The sequence below is a fragment of the Psittacula echo genome (assembly GCF_963264785.1).
Source record: "Psittacula echo genome assembly, chromosome: 10".
NCBI classification, from domain to species: Eukaryota; Metazoa; Chordata; class Aves; order Psittaciformes; family Psittacidae; genus Psittacula; species Psittacula echo.
Window position 1 is genome coordinate 1,125,199 of NC_137741.1, and position 19,666 is coordinate 1,144,864.

At 55.9% G+C, this 19,666-nt stretch overlaps 2 protein-coding genes across 4 annotated transcripts in view; both read right to left on the reverse strand.

Annotated features, from left to right (window-relative positions):
* Positions 1 to 1,273: 1,273 nt before the first annotated feature.
* RPS17 (ribosomal protein S17) lies at positions 1,274 to 4,327 on the reverse strand. Its single transcript, XM_080626361.1, has 5 exons — positions 4,263 to 4,327; positions 3,868 to 4,019; positions 3,495 to 3,600; positions 1,768 to 1,833; positions 1,274 to 1,403 (listed from the first exon to the last, which is right to left on the reverse strand). The coding sequence occupies exons 1-5, from the start codon at positions 4,263 to 4,265 to the stop codon at positions 1,323 to 1,325; spliced, it is 408 nt and encodes a 135-aa protein (XP_080482487.1). The 5' UTR covers positions 4,266 to 4,327; the 3' UTR covers positions 1,274 to 1,322.
* Positions 4,328 to 6,781: 2,454 nt separating this feature from the next.
* CPEB1 (cytoplasmic polyadenylation element binding protein 1) overlaps positions 6,782 to 19,666 on the reverse strand; it is a gene marked incomplete at both ends in the record, with an annotated part of 32,322 nt that continues 19,437 nt past the window's right edge. Inside the window, 9 exons of one of the 3 annotated variants that reach the window (XM_080626464.1) lie at positions 6,782 to 6,892; positions 7,333 to 7,413; positions 7,586 to 7,680; positions 9,206 to 9,404; positions 10,573 to 10,709; positions 11,622 to 11,726; positions 11,824 to 11,937; positions 12,098 to 12,347; positions 13,815 to 14,041. In XM_080626464.1, coding sequence (XP_080482590.1) covers positions 6,782 to 6,892; positions 7,333 to 7,413; positions 7,586 to 7,680; positions 9,206 to 9,404; positions 10,573 to 10,709; positions 11,622 to 11,726; positions 11,824 to 11,937; positions 12,098 to 12,347; positions 13,815 to 14,041 — 1,319 coding nt within the window. The remainder of the gene's footprint in view (positions 6,893 to 7,332; positions 7,414 to 7,585; positions 7,681 to 9,205; positions 9,405 to 10,572; positions 10,710 to 11,621; positions 11,727 to 11,823; positions 11,938 to 12,097; positions 12,348 to 13,814; positions 14,042 to 19,666) is intronic. The other 2 variants (XM_080626465.1, XM_080626463.1) reach the window with 2 other exon arrangements.

The following is a 19,666-nucleotide window of genomic DNA, read 5'->3' on the forward strand; positions in this document are numbered from 1 at the left end:
TGCAGGCTACACCTCCGCTCGGGACATGAGGAAGTATGTCGGGGAGCTCCATGATTTCATTCCCGGCACCTCGGGCTACGAGGCGTATTGGGTTAAACAAAAGATCAATATTTTCGGTGATGTGAAGACCCGAATGAAGAGGAAATTGTAAGTCACAGGTGGCTGTTCATGTCAACAACTCCAGTTAAGAGCTGCCAGAGGTACCAGTTGTGTTTGGAATGTCATTCCCACGGTTAAACTGCAGGGACGCCTCCTTGCTCACCCCCTCCTGTGGATTAATGGTTATTTCACCTCTCAGTCTGTTCTTTCTGTGTCTGGTGGTTCTGAACTGTCCAACTGCAAATTCTGAGTTCAAGCTCCACGTCAGGCAGGGGTTTTATCAATTATCCTGCTTGGCTGACCCTGCCTGCAGCCCTGCACGCTCGAGGTGTGTCAATACCCGGCTTCAGTTACTGGCAACAGGTTCTTCTCTTTAAATAACTGTTCAAGACAAATGTCACAGCAAACTTAAATACAGACATTTCTCCCCCAAACACAACCCCTTTGTCTTTTTATATGTACTGGGGGGGGTGGAGGTTAAGATGTGGCTGCAAACACACCTTCACTGCAACAGTAGCTTCCCTTGTTGGCCCATGGCACAGCTGCACCCACCCTGCCCACAGTCCTGGTGCTAGAGACCTGTAGGTCTCCACAAGCAGAGCCTCTGCACAGTGGTAACTTTGGGGGGGGGGGGGGTGAAACCCCAAACTCTTCCATGCCTCCCGTACCCTGGGGAATTGTTGGATGGATCATCTTGCCAAGGGAAGGACAGCACAAGCCTCAGCAGCGCCCACACAGGGGAGCTGCCGCCCCAGCCACAGTGCTCTGCTCAGCCCAGTTCAATCCCCTCACACAAAGATCCAACAATGAGACTTTTTCCTTTCATTTAAAGCACTTAAAAGCAAACGGCATGGTTTGTGAATTGTGAAAAGCAATTCTGGCACAGCACGACACAGTGTCCGCTTCAAGGAGGCACAGACAAACCCTGGGGCACTGAGGTGAGGAGCTCTAGGAAGCCCTTGAGGAGCCACCAGGGCTGTCCTCTCCCAAGAGCAGGAGAACCTGTGAAAGAACAACTCTGCACCTCAAACAGCCAGGAAAGAACCCAAAAACATGCTGGCAAACACAAAGGAGTTGAGTCCTCTTCATACAGATACTCATATTTGAGACACGGCACCCTGAGGAACCAGCCCTCCCTCCGCATCCCGGGGAATGCAGGCTTCCAGAGACCGGGCAGGGTGGTTTTCCCACGTTTATTGGAAAAGTGAGACACAGCGACCGACTCAGAGCGCTCCTCGGGGCGTTTTGAAGTTCATCCCCACTGTGGGCTGCGTCACCTGCAGGTTGGACAGGCTGCCAAAGTCCTGCAAAACAGGGATTGGGATCAGTGACACAGCCCTGTCACCACCTGTGTCCAACCCCACCAGCAAGAGCAGAAAGCGTGAATGTGCTGTGGTAGCACGAAGGGTGGATTCCTGTCTCCAGAAGAAGGGGAGATGACCACCACCATCCTGGAAATCAGCTCATGGGTGAGGGGAAGCTGGTCTTTTCACCCATGCTCACTTTCACCCAGCAAGAGCTGAGGAGGAGGCCATTGGGTCAGCACCCCAGGGTGCTGTGGCAGGAGAGAAGGGAAGGAGCACACCCACCCTTGCTGGCGGGGGCCTGGAAAAGCCACCATCCCACCCCCTGCCCGCCTGCATGTCCCAGGGCAGGGGAACCACTCACCAGGAGCTTCAGCATTTCCTTGGTGTCTGGGTCCACTTCGATGATCTCCTGGTCAAGGGCAGAGACCTGAGGACAGAGGAGAAACAGACACAGTTTGATGAGGCCCCACAGCCATGTTCCTGTTGCCACCGGGGTGTCCCCACACGTCCACCCTGATCCTTGTCCCACCACAACGAAGATCTCACTGCCCATCATGGGGAAGGGCTCCAGCAACAAAAGGAGCCAGCAGGACCCCCTGCAGTCCAGCTCTCCTGCCAGACACTGAGAGGCCACCCAGCAGCAGAGCTCCCCATGCAGGGGGAAGAGCCTCTTTTACAGCTCTTCTTTGGCAGGCCAAGGCCCAGCTGGCTCCACACCAACACTGCCAAGAGCCAGGGTCAGGTCCACAACTGCACTCGTCCCAGTGGTCACCATTGACACTTGCACTCATCCTGCGACACAAAGTTGGGCTGGAGCTGGACCCCGGCAGTGCCAAACAGCTACAGCAAGTGACCACCGTGGCTGTCCCACCCCAAGGACCTGAGGTCTCCTCCTCTTTAATCCCAGAGCAACCTCCTGCAACCCTTCCACCCCCAAACCTTGATCTCGACATGCTTCCTTCCCCAAAAGGCTGCATCACACCAATGCTTTTCTAACCAACCACAAATAACACAGGTTCAGCTGCCGCTGCATCAGCAGCTACAGCACAGAACCCTGCCTGCGGTCCCACCAGCGGAGGGCTCTCCCACCAGCACCATCCTGTCCTGCCTCCCAAACTCAGCTGGAAGGTCTCTGTGTAAAACACTGCTCTCAGCTGGTCCTCCAGACCCCTGACAGCAGCCGGGCAGCTCCGCACTGCGCTGACACCTAAAACCCGGGGTGCTGCAGCAGCTGGGAGCGGATCTGCAGGTGCTGCCAGTGTTCTACGCATTGTTTATAGCCACTGGGAGTCAACCAGGCCCCGGTCTCTTGTGGAGCGGTGTCGCCTTCCCCTGGGCAGCAAGGCAGGGAGGGGGATCCGGGAGCAGATCTCCAAGGGGGAGGCAGCACCACACTGCCACACTCCCGTGACATCCCACCATCATCCCTGTTCCTCCCAGACCCTCACTGAAACAACCTTCCACACAAGCAGAGCCCAGCACCGGCAGTCTGGGAGAGCTGAGGTGACAGGACTGAGCGTTTGGGGCAGCACAGAAACCTGCAGCTCCACTGGAAGCCGATCAGGGAGAGTTGGAAGAGGGGCTCCATGCCATGGCTGAAGGGTCTGGGTGCAATGGGATTGAACCCATTGAACAGGGAAACACTTTTGGAGCTCCTCTCCCAGCACCATCAGCAACGGGCTCATGAGCAGACCCTGACGCCTCGTGACTGCAGGTTTCAGACAGGGGTTTTCGCCAATCCCCTCTCTGCAACCACATCTGCTGTACCAGGTTTAAGCCACTGACACATCCTCCCACATCCCCACAAGTGATTTTTTTCCTCGTATTAAGTTAGTAAAGCTGAGGACCTCTTGCTGATCATCACTTGCTGACCGGCAGCAGTCACAACGCAGGAATGTCACTGCCCTCCCCAGCCCGGGCAGCAGCTCTGGAGGGAGCACCCGATACGAGGCCAAGATCCGCCTCGGCCCTTCCTGACCCCAGCCCTCCGCAGCCCATCCCAGCCGGAGCTGTGTTTCCGAGCAACCTGGGGCCCGCTGACAGGGACCCCTCAGGGGGGGTGCGGAGACACCGCAGCCGGAGCCTCACCTCGGGGACGTAGTTGTCCCTCCTCTCCCTCTCCTCCTCCTGCAGTTTGATGGAGATGCCTCGGACGGGTCCCCTCTGGATGCGCTTCATCAGGTGGGTGACGTACCTGTGGGACACACACATCATGTGTGGGACCATCATGCTCCCAAACCCCGGCACGGCTCAGCTGTGCTCGCCCCCGACGGGCCCCCCAAAGAGGAGGGCAGCGAGGGACAGGGCAGTGTCCGGCAGCAACAGGGTCCGCGGGGACGCGGCCCCGCAGACACGGGGGAGCCGCCGCCGTTGCTCTCCCTGCACTATCGATGGCCGGGCCACGGTGAGGCCGCGGTCACTTTCGATGCAGGTGCCGGGCCCGCGCGAGCGCCCGCCTCACCCCGCGATCTTGTTGCGCAGCTTCTTGCTGGGGATGATGGCGATCTCCTCGCACACGCGCTTGTTGGTGTGGAAGTCGTTCCCCAGCCGCGTGTAGTACTTCTCGATGATCACCCGCGCCGCCTTCTTCACCGTCTTCGTCCGGACGCGTCCCTGGGCGGGACAGGGGGCAAGGAAACACCGCTCAGGCGCCGCCGGACCCCGCGGCTCCCCTCGGCCCGCAGCCCCTCAGCAACGCCCCGGCCCTGCGCTCCCTCCCGGGGTCCATCCCCGCTCTCCGCCCCCAGCCGCAGCCCGCAGCCCCTCGGCCCGCTCCCTGCAGCCGCTCGGGGCCCCGGGCGGAGCGGCCCCGGCTGCGGATGGCGGCGGATGGCGGCGGCCGCGGCCCGCACTCACCATGTCGGCGGCGGCCGCGGAAAGAGAGCAAAGGATGACGGGAGGCACGCGGGGCCGCCGGGAACTCACAGCGCCCCCCTGCGGCTCGGAGGCCCCCTGCGAGGGGCGGGGCTCCTGGGGGCTCGGCTGCGGCTGGGCGGGGCTCGGGTCTCTGCGCGCCCCCCCCGGGTCCTAGCGCCCGGAGCCAGCCCCGGCCCGCGGCTGAAGAGCCCCGGGGGAAGGCGAGGAAGCGGCTCCGGGGAGCGGCTGACGGCCCATGGCTGCGCTGCAGGACACAGAGCGCCAAACACAGCACACGAGAGGGGTGCTGGGCCCTGCAAGCATCACAGCCTCAGAGGATGAGGGGACAGCGCCCTGGGGCAGTTGTAGATGGAAGGGTGGGGAGCAGGAGGAAAGAGGCCAAAGTCCTGTCTCCCCACAAGGGCACAGGACACCCAGGGTGCCCTTGCCAGCAGCTCCCCTGCACCCTAACTCTCAATCACCCCCCCCAAACCCTGCATGTAAGGCCCCCACTGCCCTTGCCCCATCAACCAGCCATATAGCCTCATTAACCTCAGTAACTTTAGGAGAGCCCCAGCTTCTAGAGCTGAAGGCCTTTGGTTCTAAAGACCTTTGGTAACTGGCAGGTCAGGGGCCTCGCCATCATGGTGGGGACATGGCATGGGACATGGCATGGGACATGGAGGGATGGCTCAGAGACGCAGTGAAGGGCATGCAGGGACGCAGCAGGGGGGCAGCAGTGGGTGTGGGGACACAGCAGGAAGCTGTGCAGCCATGGGGGGGACACAGCGGCAGAGCCTGAGTCTGTCAGTGAGGACAGCGGCAGCTTCAGCAGCAAGGAGGAAGAGGAGGAGGAAGGCAGTGGGGAGCAGTCTGAGGACAAGGAGGAGGAGGATAAGAGGAGAATGAAGAGGAAGGAGGAGGAAGGCTCCCAGAAGGTAGCCCTGGGCAGCACATGCAGGTACCCCCTGGAAAGTGCGGTGCCCCAGCCAAACCCCTACTTGCCTTGAAGCAGGCTTTCCTGTCACCTACAGCACCCATACATGCCCCACAGGTGAAGGCCGAAGACCCGCAGGGATCCCACCCCCTGCACCCCCAAGGAGGACAACAAAGGTGGATTTTTTTTTTGCTGCAACGTGTTTATTATGTGCCAAAAACTACACCACAGCTTACTCCACGCGTCTGTAGGAGAGTGCAGTCTTGCCTGCGTATACTACAATGAGGTAGAGACTTCACACACAGCTTCACAAAACCCCACAAAGAGCAGCTGGGATATGCAACAATGCAACATCAGCTCAGCAGGAAAAGAGAAAACAAAACCAAAAACACAACGGAAGAGGGAGAAATTATGACACTGGTTCTTTGGCACACAGCTTCCAATAGAGGGGAAAGTAAAAAAAAAAAAAAACAATAAATCAAATCATAATGAAAGGGTCAAATCCCAGCAGCAGCAGCAGCATTTCAGTCGACTGCACCGTAACTCCGTACATATCGTCAAGGAAGGGAAAAAGAACTCGTTCCCTCTAAGAGAAAGGGCTCCTGCGAACCTCCATCCGTGCTCCGACACGCAGCCCTTGTGTAGCTCGGTACAAAAGAAAAAGGTTTAAGTCCTGTGACTTGGTGTGATTAAAAACCTCTATCAACCCCCCGTAAGTGCAACTTAAAAAAAGTGCAACAAACTATTTAAAACTATATACAGCAGCTCAGAGATCCGTTATCCGGTCCAGTTTCAAACCCCAAAAAGAAAGGAACACAAAAACCAAGCCCGTCCTGTTGCAAACCCCTCGATTCACAACCTTCCGCCAGCAGCCCCCAGACACAAATTGCAATAATGTTAAAAGCTGCCAGGAAAGAAAAAAATCTCTCGTTTCAAACGACTTAAAAACTGTTTTTAAGAGTGTAAAAAGGAACTGGTAAAAACCCTCGAGCGTAAAATATGAAATATGATTTGGTTTTAAATGAAGAGCAAAGTCTCCTTGTTGTTACAGTAAAAAACGCCAGCTGAACATCCAGTTTATGCCGTTCAGGTGGGGGTTAAATGAATGGAAAGGCACTGTATGGCAACTGCAAAGAAATGGAGCCAATGAGACCTGCATCATCACCACCGGTATTGCAAGGAATGTAAAAAAGCGCCTTTAATAAATAAAAATCCTCGGAGAAGGCGGGAACACCTTCGCAACACGTGGCCCTTGGAATTCGGTTGCTTTTTTTTGCTTCTCATCAGCAAACTAGGAACCAAAGTCTGGGAACTGCAGAATCGCTTGAGGGGCGCTCCTCCCCCTCAAAAACACCCCCAAACAAACCCCAACAAAATTCACTGTGCATTAGTGCAGAAACAAAAAGACCAGCAAGTGCAAACATGAATGTAAGATTATTGGTTTCTCCCCCCCTCCCCGTTAGTCCTCAGGAAGCGCGTTCCCAGCCTGGGTCTGGCACCAGCGTCGTGCGCTCTCCGCTCGGCGGGTTAACAAAGGACTTTCTCCTGCGCCTGCGGTGGCCCCCGAGCCCCGCTGGCCCCTTTAGCTGGAGTCTCTGTTCTTCTGGTTGCGCATCAGCGGGCGGTGGTGACGCAGGACCTCCATGGAGTGCTGCCAGTGCCAGCAGGAGCGGCAGAAGTACTTGAAGCAGATCTGGGGGTAGAGCAGAGGGGCAGCATCCTAGGGCTGGGAAACGGCATCATCCCACTGGTGAAGCAGCATCACCCTCCTGCCCTCCCTGGTTTTGCAGCCCTCATCTTTGAAGCAGACGGAGGGAATTCTGGCCACCAAGATTCCAGCATGGCCCTTTTTAAATGGGTTTGACAATGGGGATCTGTGCACTTGCAGGCAGCTGCTGCCTAGCTCACAGTGCCCCTGCTGCCATCCAGACTCCATGGGAAGCCACCGGACCCTGGCAAAGCTCCTTTGCCCACAGCAAGATGAGGCCAGCCAGAGTCCCCTGGGACCAGATGCAGGGTGATGGCCCTTCCACCTCATCACAGCAGCAGCACCTCCCCAGTGGTACCTCCTCCTCCTCAAGGAACCTCCCCATTCCCCCAAAGAGTGCAGCAGCTGAGCAGGAAAAGCCTCACCTGGTCTCTGCAGAAGAAGGGGCCGGGCTGGGTGTTACAGACTTGGCACATGGAGTCCTCCAGGTACGGGTCAATCTGAACCTACAGCAGGAGAACCAGGCAGTGGGCATGAGGCAGTGCTGGAGGCACCGCAAATCCTCACAGCACCCTTCACTGCTGCCTCCATGGGCAGGCTCTGTGGGTCACAGTGCTCCCAGGCCTAGCTCCCACCCCACAGACACGGTTCCACAGATGCTCCATCAGCTCCACTCACCTTCTTAGTAAACTTGGTGGTTTTGATCTCTACGAACGCAGCAGTCACGGCCTTCAGGTAACTGCGCTGGTTGTTGAAGGTGACACGGCCAGACCCTGCAAGACAGATCAACCATGAGTGTTAGACTGACCTGGCACTTGTGGCAGGAGCTGGTGCAGGCCAGGGGAGAGCTGCTGCTCCACAGTGCCCACTCAGCTGCAGCTTCCAAGGGAGACCACATCCAAAGCCTCACGGCTGCGCCTGCTTCCTTCCCCAGGCAGCCACAGCAGCACAGCAGGGAGCTGAGAGGAGCAAAGCTTCTTCATGCACACCTCTGGGCTGCTGTGACCTGAGCTTGTGGGCAGCAGTGGCCGGGCAGCAGTGGGAGGCTCAGGGGCAGCGCAGCAGCATCAGGAGGCTCCACACCTGCACCTGAAGGAAGCCAGGGCCCAGAGAGCTCAGCAGTTTTTAAGACTCCCACTCATCCCCAGCCTGGCGCTTCACAGCTTCCCTCCCTGCCAGTCAGCAGCCTTCCCTCACCACTCACTTCCAGCCAAGTTTTGTTAAGCTTCAGGAAAGCATATCCATGCTTACCTACATGTTTTGGTGTAAGGGAAGCTCTGGCTGTTACAACACTGCCCAGCCTGTCAGCAGACAGCTAAAACCAGGGCAAAGCCTTACCCAGGACCCATCTACTCCTCTCCTGTAGTGCTACAAGGCTGGAGGGCCCAGTGCCGGCTCAGCATCATTGCTGTGTGCAAGGGGATTCTTCTTTCTATAGGATCAAGTCCACCTCTTTAAGCAGGACCTCCAAAAGCTGTCTGGGCAACTGCCATCAGGAGCAGATCTCACCCATTTGAAGGAGCACCCTAAGCTCTGCATGAAGCTTCCTGTTAAGTCCTGCTCTAGGAGCCCACAGTGCCAGCACAGGGCAGGTTAGAGTGCAGGACTTCATCCATGATCATCCCAAGGATCTACTTAAGTCTCATGCATCCAACCCCCTAGGACTGCCCTCCCGCAGAGCCACTTTGGTGGCAATGCACTGCAGCACCATGGAACAGCCTAAACCCAAGCCTTGACCCGAAAAGCCTGAAAGGACAGCAAGGAGCAGATGGCAGCTCTGCAAACTCCAACATTGCTCCTGCCTGGCAGCACGCAGGAGACTCACCACATCACCAAGTGCCCTGTCTCCACGGTGTGTGACCACTTGCAGGGACAGTGACACCAGCCCTGCCCTGGGCAGCCTGCTCCAATGCCTGAGCACCCTCTGGAGAAGGAATTGTTCCTCAGCTCCATCTAAATCTTCCCTGGTGCAGTTTCCTCTTATCACTTATTACCTGTGAGAAGAGTTTGTCTTCCTCCCACCACTCTCATTTCTACTGGAGAACTGCCTGGGGGCAGTGAGGGAATGATCCAAGAGCTTCCAGTTCCCAGGAGCGCTGGCCCTCCCAAGCCTCATCTTACCTCCCCATGGCCAGGAGGCAAGGAGCACTGCCTCTGGAAGAGGCTGGCTGGACATCTGCTCCTAGAGTGAGCACAGGTAGAGCCTGGAACCCTGGGCAGTCTTCCTCATTGAAGGACCAAGAACCTTGCTGCAGCCTCCTCAGAGCATACCATGGTGACAGTGGGATCCCCACTTACCGATGGGGTACTTGTGCTTGTCCGTGTCGATGCCAGCGTAGACCACCCCTCCAAACAGGTCGTACATGACAGCCGCCAGCGCCTCCGCGTTGAGCATTCCATGCAGAGCCCCCACAAACACCGTCTTGCTGGGGTCAAGCCGCTGCGATGGGCTGCGCACAAAGTTGCTGTCTGCCAGCACCCACGGGATCACCTGCACCTGCAGCCACACACCACAGCTGGGGTCAGCCAAGGGCCTGCACACCACACACTGTGCTGCCCCACCATGCCTCAGCTGCAGGGAGCAGCCAGCCCAGGCCCTTGGGCTTGACTCCAACCTGCAAGTGTCACTACTGCTGCTCAGTGTACGTCCAGAGCTCTGGAGCTCCAGTTCTGCTCCAGACACCGCCAAGAGCCCACAAAACCCAACAGCCACACTGCTTCACTTCCAGCCAGATGGGAGTCCAAAGCACTGGTCCCCCAGGGCTGGCAGCCAGGATACAATCCATGCACAAATGGATTCCTCCTGCTGTCTGCACCCTCTGTTTACAGCCCAATCAGATGCCTCCCAGCACAGAAAACCAACGAAATGACCCATCCATGGCCAATTTCAACAGGAGTTTCCATACGCAAAGCAGCTGATAACAAGGCTCTGGAGAGGATAAACTTCCATGAGCACTAGATCACCAAGCATGAGAGCACTGCCAACAGCCACACACCAGCAGAGCTTCTGAAGCACAAGGAGTTTGTGCCTGCCCAGGTAAGAGCTGAGTCTCAATCCTTTAACCCCAACAAGTTTACACAGCTGTACCCCATCTATAGCTACATCCTCCCTTCACCCGGAGGCTGAGCTCAGCCCCAGCACCTCCACAGGTCAGCCAGCCACAGTCATGCTGGGGAGAGGCTACAACTTCAGCTGTGGATCCAAAATACCTGCCTGTAGTGAGCATGCGAGCCATTCATTCTGCAAGCATGGAAGGTCTAAGAAAGCACTAAGGGAATCAAGGTGTGTCCCTGCAAGCAGAGGTGTGCTGAAAGCAGCATGAAGCAGAAAAATTCCTGTTCCTGTGCTCCTTTCCAGCTGCACAAAGCCACTTGGCTTCATGAAGCCAGGGTCTGCCACAGGTCCAGGAGACCCATGTCACAATTCTGGACACAAGCTGTTGTGAAGGACACAAACACTGACCTGACACTTCCCTCCTTGCCCACATCCAGCCCCTCTACAGGAACACATCAGTTAAAGACAGCCAAGAGCAAATTGACTTCTGCTGTTCTTTTTTATCCCTGCTTTCCCAGAGCATAGCAACACTGCCCACCCCCTTGTCTCCAAGGATCTCATCAGCATCTCCTGCTGTCATCTGCAGAGCGACTCTCACAGGTCTGCTCACCTCTTTGCAGCGCATCCTGCGGCTGGACATCTTGAAGTAGTATTCAGAGAGCCCATCAGGGCTTAACAAGTCCTGGGAGCATGCCTGGAGCAGAGCACGCACAGATTTCTCTGACTCAAACACCAGGTAGACATATCCTTTTAGGCATAAAGGGAAAGAAGCAGTTGTTAGAACTGCAGCAGATGAGAAAGATCATCCCTGTTTGCAGACACCCTCAAAAATCACACTCAGATGCCAAATGACCTGCACTGTATGTTCCTTGCTATTCACAAGCCCTTCTAGGGAGGATGATTTGCAGTCCCTCCACACGTGACCCACCCAAGATGCTCAGAGCTCAGCCAAGCTCGGAAAGAGCCCAAACCCAGCACAAGGGGGCAGGTTGTCCACATCCAGTGCCATGTGGACCACTGTCCATCCCCCCTGCCACATCTAGATGTGACAAGTGGGCACCACCAGCCTGACCACAGTGTGGTCTGCAGGAAAACAGACTTTGCTTCACATTTAAGATGTCTTGGCTCAAAGTACAAGTTCAGGGCTTCAAAATCACTTCCCTCAGCACCAGCACTCTGCACCTCGCACTGTGCTAGTAACTGAATGAGGCCACCGGCCACCACTGAGCCTACAAACTAGTTACTCCTCACTAACTCATCCCTGCTTACAGAACACATCAGCCCAGCTACCTCAGGCACAAGGACACCCCAGACACTGCTCAGCTCGCCAGTCCCTGAGCTGCCAGCTCACTGCAGACACACAATTGGATTCAAGGATGCATGTGCTGGCAGCAAGCGCCCAGGGTGAGCCAGACCCTCGTGGGGCTCCAGAAGCACCAGACAGGGCTACCCCAACCCCACACTCTGCCCAGCCCTGCTAGGGATGGGGGGGACACACCAGGTTCAAGGTGACAGTGCTCTGGTGCTCACCCAAGTGAGTGTGGGACATTTACCCTAGGGTGCTCTGTACCATCCAGTCACCAGCATGCAGCCGTACCAGCCCAGATCCGTGCTGTAACATAGCATGGGAAAAAAGTAACCCTACCGTGTCGCTATTACCTTTAGGCATATTACCTTTGGGAGGGCAGCGTGGGTGTTTGCCATCCTTACCAGGCCACTCCACACTCAGGGAGCCAAACACACGGAAGGTGTTGATCAGTCCAGCTACAGACAGAAGGAGAGGAGTCAGAGTCCCAGAAAAGGCTCCACCCCACACCCTCCTGATGGCAAAACCCACAGCGCAGGCCCAGGGGCTGCTCACCTTCCGTAATGTCCCAGGGGACTCCTCCCAGGAACACTTTGCAGGAGTAAACAGGATTCTTGTAGTTTCGGGGAGGCAGCTGCCCACTCCAGGTACAGGTAGCTTCATTCACAGCTTGGACAAGCACCAACAACACTCAGTACAGGACCATTTACTTTGCTCTCCCATAGATCTCCAAGCAACTCCCCATGTTCCACAGCCATAGGTTCAGCAGAGCTGCAGCAGCAGGAGGTAGCTGCCACTGAAGCCTGCTGAGACCCACCATCCGCCTTACCTGCTGCTTGTCTGTGAAGCCTAGCTTCTCTTTCAATACTGAAGGGATCTTCTGGAGAGTCCAAGAGATCCCAGGAAGGCCACGCTGATGCTCCAGGCCATCTTTTCGATGCACTGGCTGGGGAGGGAGTTACTGCAGCCAGAGCAGCTTGATCTTGATCCAGCTGGGACCCTACTCCCATCTTTAGGGGGTCTCTTGACACCCCACTGAGGGGCAGGAAAGGCAGAGGGGGGGAGATCCGAAGGCTTGACTGCAAGAGAAAAATCCACATTAAGACCCAGCTTTGAGTAACATCACATAATACCGGAGGATATGTGTCACACTGGACCCTGCCCTCACCTGCAGGAGAATTGGCTTTTGGCAATTCCTGGTCACCCGAGACCCTCTGAGATGTGGCAGCAGCAGGAAAGCAGCCCTCACTGTCCCAGCAGCCTGAGGGGACCATGGTTTCCCTGGGAAGGGCCTAACCCTGAAGCCATTTCCCACCCAACCCATGAGCAGCAGTAGGGACCTGCAGCAGGAGGCACTTTGCAGCCCACCAAGCCACCAGCTACTCCCTGCCTGTACAGCCTCTAGGACAGCTGCCAGCCCCAGGGAGCACTGAGGCACCCTACAAGCAGCCTTGTGCACCACTGAAGGCCCTGCCTGCAGGACATGCTGGCAGCATCCACCAGTTCTGCAGGGCCAGCAGGCACTCACCCTCTGCAGAGCAGCTCCCAGCCCAGGGCTCGGCTGCCTGCAGAGCCAACTGTTCCAGGCTGAACATGCCTCCCCAGGTGGATGGAGTAGAAGCAAGGATTAATGAGCCAGCAAGGATGGGAGACACTGTGCAGGTCAGAGTGCCACCCCATGCCAAGGAAGACCTGATCTTATGAACAAGGCCAGCACAAAGCCCTGCTGCCCCACACTGCCTGCCATCAGCAGAGTCCCCGCTCCAGACTCCAACCCTCAAGGAGAATCCACTCCACATCAAGACAACCATGTCCTTCCTGCCCACCCCAGCATGGGGGTCAAGGCCACAACTACACCACAGCAGGGCTAGGAGCAAGCTTGTCCCTGGCTGTGGCCTCAGATCCTGAGGATGAGCCCTGCAGCAGCAGCAGCCAGAGCTCACTGGAGCCACTGTGACACAGACCCAGCAGCACAGACTGGGGCAGCAACACAGACACTCGCCAGCTTCCAAATTTAGCTGTGCTGTAAGGAATGGGAGCAGGCTAGACCCAGTTTGCTCTAGAAGCAGCTGCCTTGAGATGAAATGCAGTTGGCAAATGCGAAGGGCAATGAAAGGCAGCGACAGGAGCTCCTGAGAAACCCAGACTGGAGCCTGGAGGCATCTGTGCTGATCAACCACCTCCTCAGTGGGACCAGGGCACAGACACCCCACTGCCACACATAAGCTCAAGCACTCAGACCCCTCTGGGAGCTACTTCAACCCCTTGGGGCTGCAAGCACAAAGCTAAAAGGCCAAAACACTATTCAGACCAAAATTATACAAGGATATTGCTAGTTTGTGCTGCAGGATGCAGCCCTCCTTCCAAACCCTGGGCTGCAGAAGCTTGCTGTGTCTGTGTGGGCATGACAGCTCTCTGCAGTACTCTTTTCCCCTCCTGAGTAGGCAGGGCTGTGCCCTGCAGCCCCTCCAGTTCTCCCATGCTCCCCAGAAACATGACAAGACACCAGGAATCAGACAGACAGTGGGTGCAAGACCCAAACTTACAATCAAGTCTGAGAGGTGGTCAGAGCCAGAGCTGAAGCCGCTGGTGTCTGAGTCCGAGGGGCTGCTGGAGCGGGAGTCCAGGAGGGAGCGGGAGTCCAGGCGGGAATTCCTCAACGTTGGTGTGGAAAACTTTTCTGACAGGTCAGAGCCAATGGGGTCCAAAGGCAGGAAACCCAGCGGGGGCTTCCCCAGGACATTCCCCAGAGGGTTACTCAGCATGCTGAGAACTGCAACAGAGACACAGCCCATCAGCACTGCAGCATGACACACCTCCTTCCTTCCCTCCCAGCTCCCGTGGCAGCAGCCCAGGAGGGCACTGGGCTCCTCTCAGCCCATAGCCAGCAGCACACGTGGCAGGAACCAGCCCTCCACACAGCTCCAGCCAGGCTGCATTCTTTGCCATCAGCTGCAGCACAGCACTACACAGCTGCAGCCAGCAGCCGCAGCCCAGTGTGGTGACAGACATAAGGATCAGTTACTCTCCCAAGGCTGAGATCAGCCAGAAGATCCCACTTCATCTGGGAAGAGAATGGTAGCCCCTATGTCCTTGTTATGGACCTCATGCAGGTGCTCCACACAGGCCACTCCACCAAGCCTGTGGAGCAGGCTGGGCCCCAGCAGTGCAGATGCCCACGCAGCAGTAGCAAGGAGGGCACAGAGCAGGCCCATGGCCAGTCTTTGCTGCACACAGTGCTGGGCAGGCTGAGAGGAGCAAGGCCTGGCCCACGAGCAGGCATGTGAGCCTCCACAGCGGGTCACCACGCACCAACCCCAACAGGAGCTGCTCCAGGCAGACAGCAGCGTGCCAGCCTAGCCTGCTGACACAGGACACACTTCCCTGTCAGCAGCAGCACCGTCCCCAGGCCACGCTCACAAGAAGCCTGTCTGGTCAGGCCCCTGCCCCAGAGCAGACAGACAGGCACACACCAGGCTGCTTCCCTCATGCAGCAGCTTCTCCTCCCACTGAGGAACTGAAGCAAGCAAATTCCTTCCTACAAACAGAGCTGCCCCTGTGCATGGAGCACTGGGCCACCGAGGGGTCAAAGTCCCACCCTGCTCCATGGGCAGTAGCGTGGGACCAGTTGCCACCCAGAAGGGGAGGGAACACAGGGCAGACTCAGCCACACTGCATCCCACGGGGGCATGACACCAGCCAGCTTTATTCAAAAGGAGCAAGTCTCAGCAAGCTGAATGTGTCCCCAAACCAAATGGGAAGAGCAAAGCATTCAGAAATGGTTTTAATTATTCAGAGGCTGCAAAATAAGGCAGCTCGCCCTGTAGCTTTCAGTTTTCAGCAAAGCAAGTTTGGGATCCACTTGACATCCTCTAGCCCCATCTGACCCCATCCAGCTAGGACCACAAGGTTTACAACCAAGGTTTTCAGTAGCTCTTGTGCAGAAGAGCATTAATAATCCAAGGCACTGTCCAAACCAGGTGAGTAAAAAATGCCACCATACTCAACTGCTCTGCCAGACACCAGCACCACCTCAGAGCCAGCACCCGAGAAAGCTGTCGCACAAACTCAAAGCCAGGTGCTGGGACAGACCCATCCCAAGCCACATTATCCAGTGACACACCTGCTGGGGAGCCAGCATCTCCAGCCTCACAAGACATCAGAAACCCCACAGACATGGAGGTTGATCTTTTACTTGAAGCATCTATCTCAATCTGAGGCAGAGCTGCAGGAGCAGCAGCAACAGTCACAGCATCTCCCCACTTACACAGAGCCTTATCCCCATGAGTTCTCCCAAAAGAGGTGCAGATACATTCTGGCTACTGCACAGGTCTATGAACTCACCTCTGACCGCACCGTGAAGGAACCTCGGGCCCTTTGAGCATCTGCTTGGCTCTCGAAGCAGAAGCCCCTGTGCTTAGAGCCAGCCCGGTGCCACAGAGCACTTGCTGGGCAGTGGTACTTACCCTGGGCAGAGCTGGGGCAGCAGCAGCCCCACCAGCAGTGGTGGGCAGCAGAGGGAACGCTGCAGCAGCGGCTGGAGCTGGGGAGGAGGCTGTTCTCCTTCCCTCCCCTCCCAGTCGCAGCCCAGGGCAGAGCATCTCCCAGCCCAGGCATGCTGCTCTACGCTGGTTTGGCCACTTCCCTGAAGCCACGTGATTTGTTTAAAAATACAGCCAGTGCATTGTTCAAGGGAGACATGAATGTGTGAAACGGGCTCAAAAATCTGATTAGTCACTAAACAGCACAAGAGTCAAAGCAAAGCAGCTGATCCCACAGCCCAAACCTTGCTGCCAACACACACTCCAGCACTGACGCCCTCCTCAGCCACTGAGCACAGTGGGTTTGTAACACCCTGTGTTGACCCCGTGCACACAGCATTGCCAGACCTGGAGCAGGGAATGTCAGGCAGATTGCTACCAGCAATGCTGTCCTGCACCTCACCTCCTGGTTATCAGAGATGCAGGACCAGAACTCCATGTGGGATGTGGGGATGCATCAGAAAGAACTCAGGGGCTCATCAGGAGCTCCCAAAGGCATTACAGGGTCCCATCTACCTAGCACCATTAATTCCACCCTCATTTCTGCCATCACTCTGGCTTGCTACAGCCACCAATTACACATTTGTTCCCAGTATTGCACAGCTCTCACCACACTTAGAAAACCAGTAAGGCCAGTATGAGTGCATTCAAGCAGCAGGATTACTGGCCTTTGAAGGGATCTGCGGTCTGGGCATCCAAATTTCAGCACCAAGCGAAAACCTGCCAGCTACAACTGACCCACTCCTAACCTCACATCCTACTGTTAATGCAGACAGACCTCATCTACCCCAGAAGGATGCTGCACAGGCGCTCGGTTACAGAGCTCATGGAGACCCCACATCACCTCAGTGGGTCCGACTCTGCTTCACTCAGCACCTACAGCCACTCAACAGGGACACTGGGAGGAAAAGCCATGAGCCACACTCAGTTTCCTCCTCTCCACTTGCTCAGCAACACCCCTGAAGCCCAGCTTTGCAGGCAGCCTCGAAACACCTGCAGGAGAAGCCAGATCTTAGTTCTCACTCCCCAGCCCAAAGGCATCCAGCTTCAACCCACAGAATCCCCATGGGTTGGGGTGCACGAGCCTCTCAAAGTTGCCCACCTAAAACAAGCCCTCAAGCCTTCAGGGCTGGTTTGTAAAACCACAGCTCTTGCAGGGAAGTTGGCCTTGTCTCCCCTCCCAAGCAGACAGCTCCAAGGGAAAAACCATTCCCAGTGCACACACAAGATGCATCAGCAATTTCTGGTGTCAAGAGCATCCCTGAAGATCCCAGAGGAAGCAGCAAACATCAGACTAAAACCAAACCCCTCAGTGCAAACAAAGTACTTTCCACATCTTGGGGATGTTTTAAGTTTTAAGTGAAGGGTCACCACTGTTCCCATTCAGGCATTCCCACAGCAGCTGGAGCGGAGCTGGTTGCAGAGAGCTTCTGGAACTTTCCCTGCCTCCACCCGGAGCTGCAAGGGAGGCACATGCCAACGCTCCTTTGCAGGGGACAGCAGAAGAGGCAGCTTTTAATAGAAACTCGGCTCTGACTTTTGCCTCACTGCTGCAGCTTTAATGCCTGGATTTGGAGCCAGCGTGCTCCATCTTTGAGCATGCCAGCCAAATGCTGACAGATTTAAGAGCTCTGTGGAGCAGGCTCGATCCCAGTGTGGCTCTGGTCCAGCTCGCAGGCACTCAGGTCACTCCACGGAGCTCCACAAACCACTCCTCCTCCTTAGCATTTACTAGGAAAAGCTCAACTATCAGCACAGTGCTGCTGCAACGTGTGCCCTTCATTCTTGCATTATCCCAGGGCGCCTAAACATACCTAGGGGAGCACATGAAAGCATCTTGGACCCATCGCACTCAAGCCAGACGCTTCACATTGCAGTACACAGCTACACTGAGACCACAGCACAGGCTTCACAGTCTGGCTTGTTCCTACTCTTCAGGCCAACTCCATCCCACAGACCCCAAGTTATCTTTTAAATCCAGTTACCAACCACTAAGCTACTCTGTTCATAGAGCCACAGGCTGGTTTGGGTTGAAGGGAGCTTAAAGCTCATCCAGCTCCAACCCCTGCCACGGGCAGGGACACCTTCCACTGGAGCAGCTTGCTCCAAGCCCCTGTGTCCAACCTGGCCTTGAACACTGCCAGGGATGGGGCAGCCACAGCTTCTCTGGGCACCCTGGGCCAGCGCCTCAGCACCCTCACAGGGAAGAGCTTCTGCCTAAGAGCTCATCTCAGTCTCCCCTCTGGCAGGTTAAAGCCATTCCCCTTGGCCTGTCCCTACAGGCCCTTGTCCCAAGCCCCTCTCCAGGTTTCCTGCAGCCCCTTTAGGCACTGGAGCTGCTCTCAGGTCTCCCCTTCAGGAGCCTTCTCTTCTCCAGGCTGACCCAGCCCAGCTCTCTCAGCCTGGCTCCAGAGCAGAGCTGCTCCAGCCCTCACAGCATCTTCATGGCCTCGTCTGGGCTCTCTACAACAGCTCCACATCCTTGTTCACCACAAATTTAGCTCCATGTGCATTTCATAGCACATACCTTGGGAAAGGCACCCCAACAGAAAGATGCCCAACCAGCCCCAGAACAGCTTTCATTCTTCCATGTGCTGGTTAGATTTGCAATTTCAGACTTCCAGCACCTGCTCAGGACCATGCAGCTTCCTGGCCTGTGCTGCCATTCACATCCATTTCAGAACTAGACCTTCTGGTAACATTGACCAAGCCCATTTTAGAAGAGATGGATGTAAAGCTGAGCCCTAAGGAGCTGGGCTTACAGATGCTGACAGCTCGAGGAAGGGCTCTGGGTAAATAAACTGCCTTCCCGCTGATGACAAATGATGCTTTAATGCCTTTAATAAGACTTTAAGAAAAACACCACATGGAGCATCCACTGTATTTACTCCTGACAGCTGTAGTTAACAGAAAGAGCTCTGCAACCATTCAGCTGTCCTCTGAACAAGTACTTGTGCTTTAGCTTGGGCCTGCAGGGCACCACTGAACAGAACACGCCAACAGCACACCAGCAGAGCAGCACTGATGCTCTTCCCTCCTTAGTGTGACAGCTTTAGCCAGGTTACCTGGAAAGACAGTCTTGCCCAGTGCAAGAAAACCTCTCACCTTATACTTGTCCAGGTCCTTCTGCTCAAGTTCTTCCCCCACACAAAGAACACCAGTGGATACCCATTACAGACTACTCACAAGCTTGAAGGTACATGTTAACTATGCATGGCACAAGAGACAGCACACCAGGCCCCAGATTCTTACACTGCCACAGCCTGTGGCATGTCTGGCCCCTGCCTGCTCTACATGCAGGCAGTTCCTCACTGCATCCAGCAGTGGCACTGAGTGCTGGATGAGCACATGCACACGCTTCCTCAAGCTACCCTCTGAAGAGGTGTTCCAGCCTTTAAAAGCTGCAGGACTGGAGAAAAAAAAGCCTATTGAGAAGTGACCAGCAGGCCTACAGAGCAGGCCTACAATGCCAAGGGCTTCAGAGGGTCACTTTTGCTGGCAAGGTTTGACAGAGACATTTCCATCTCCAGAGAGGCAATGACTCAGTGAAGGACAGATGGCAAACTTTCAGGACACCCCCCTTCATCCACCAGCTACTGCTTACACTGAAAGCTCACCCTTCTGCCCTCATCTCCTAGTATAGGCAAGGACAGATCAACAGCAAAGCTCTTAGGAAGAGAAGCAGGGCAGAAAAGATGGGTTTCAGTGCCACATGCTTCTGCCTCCACTCATGACATGTGCTGTGCCCAGAGGCTGTGGAGCCAGAGGCACATTCAGGACAGGGCAGCAGAATTGGGAAGCAGCGTGACCAAGGCCCTGGAGACCAAACACAGGGCAGTTTCTTTTGTCATTTGTCA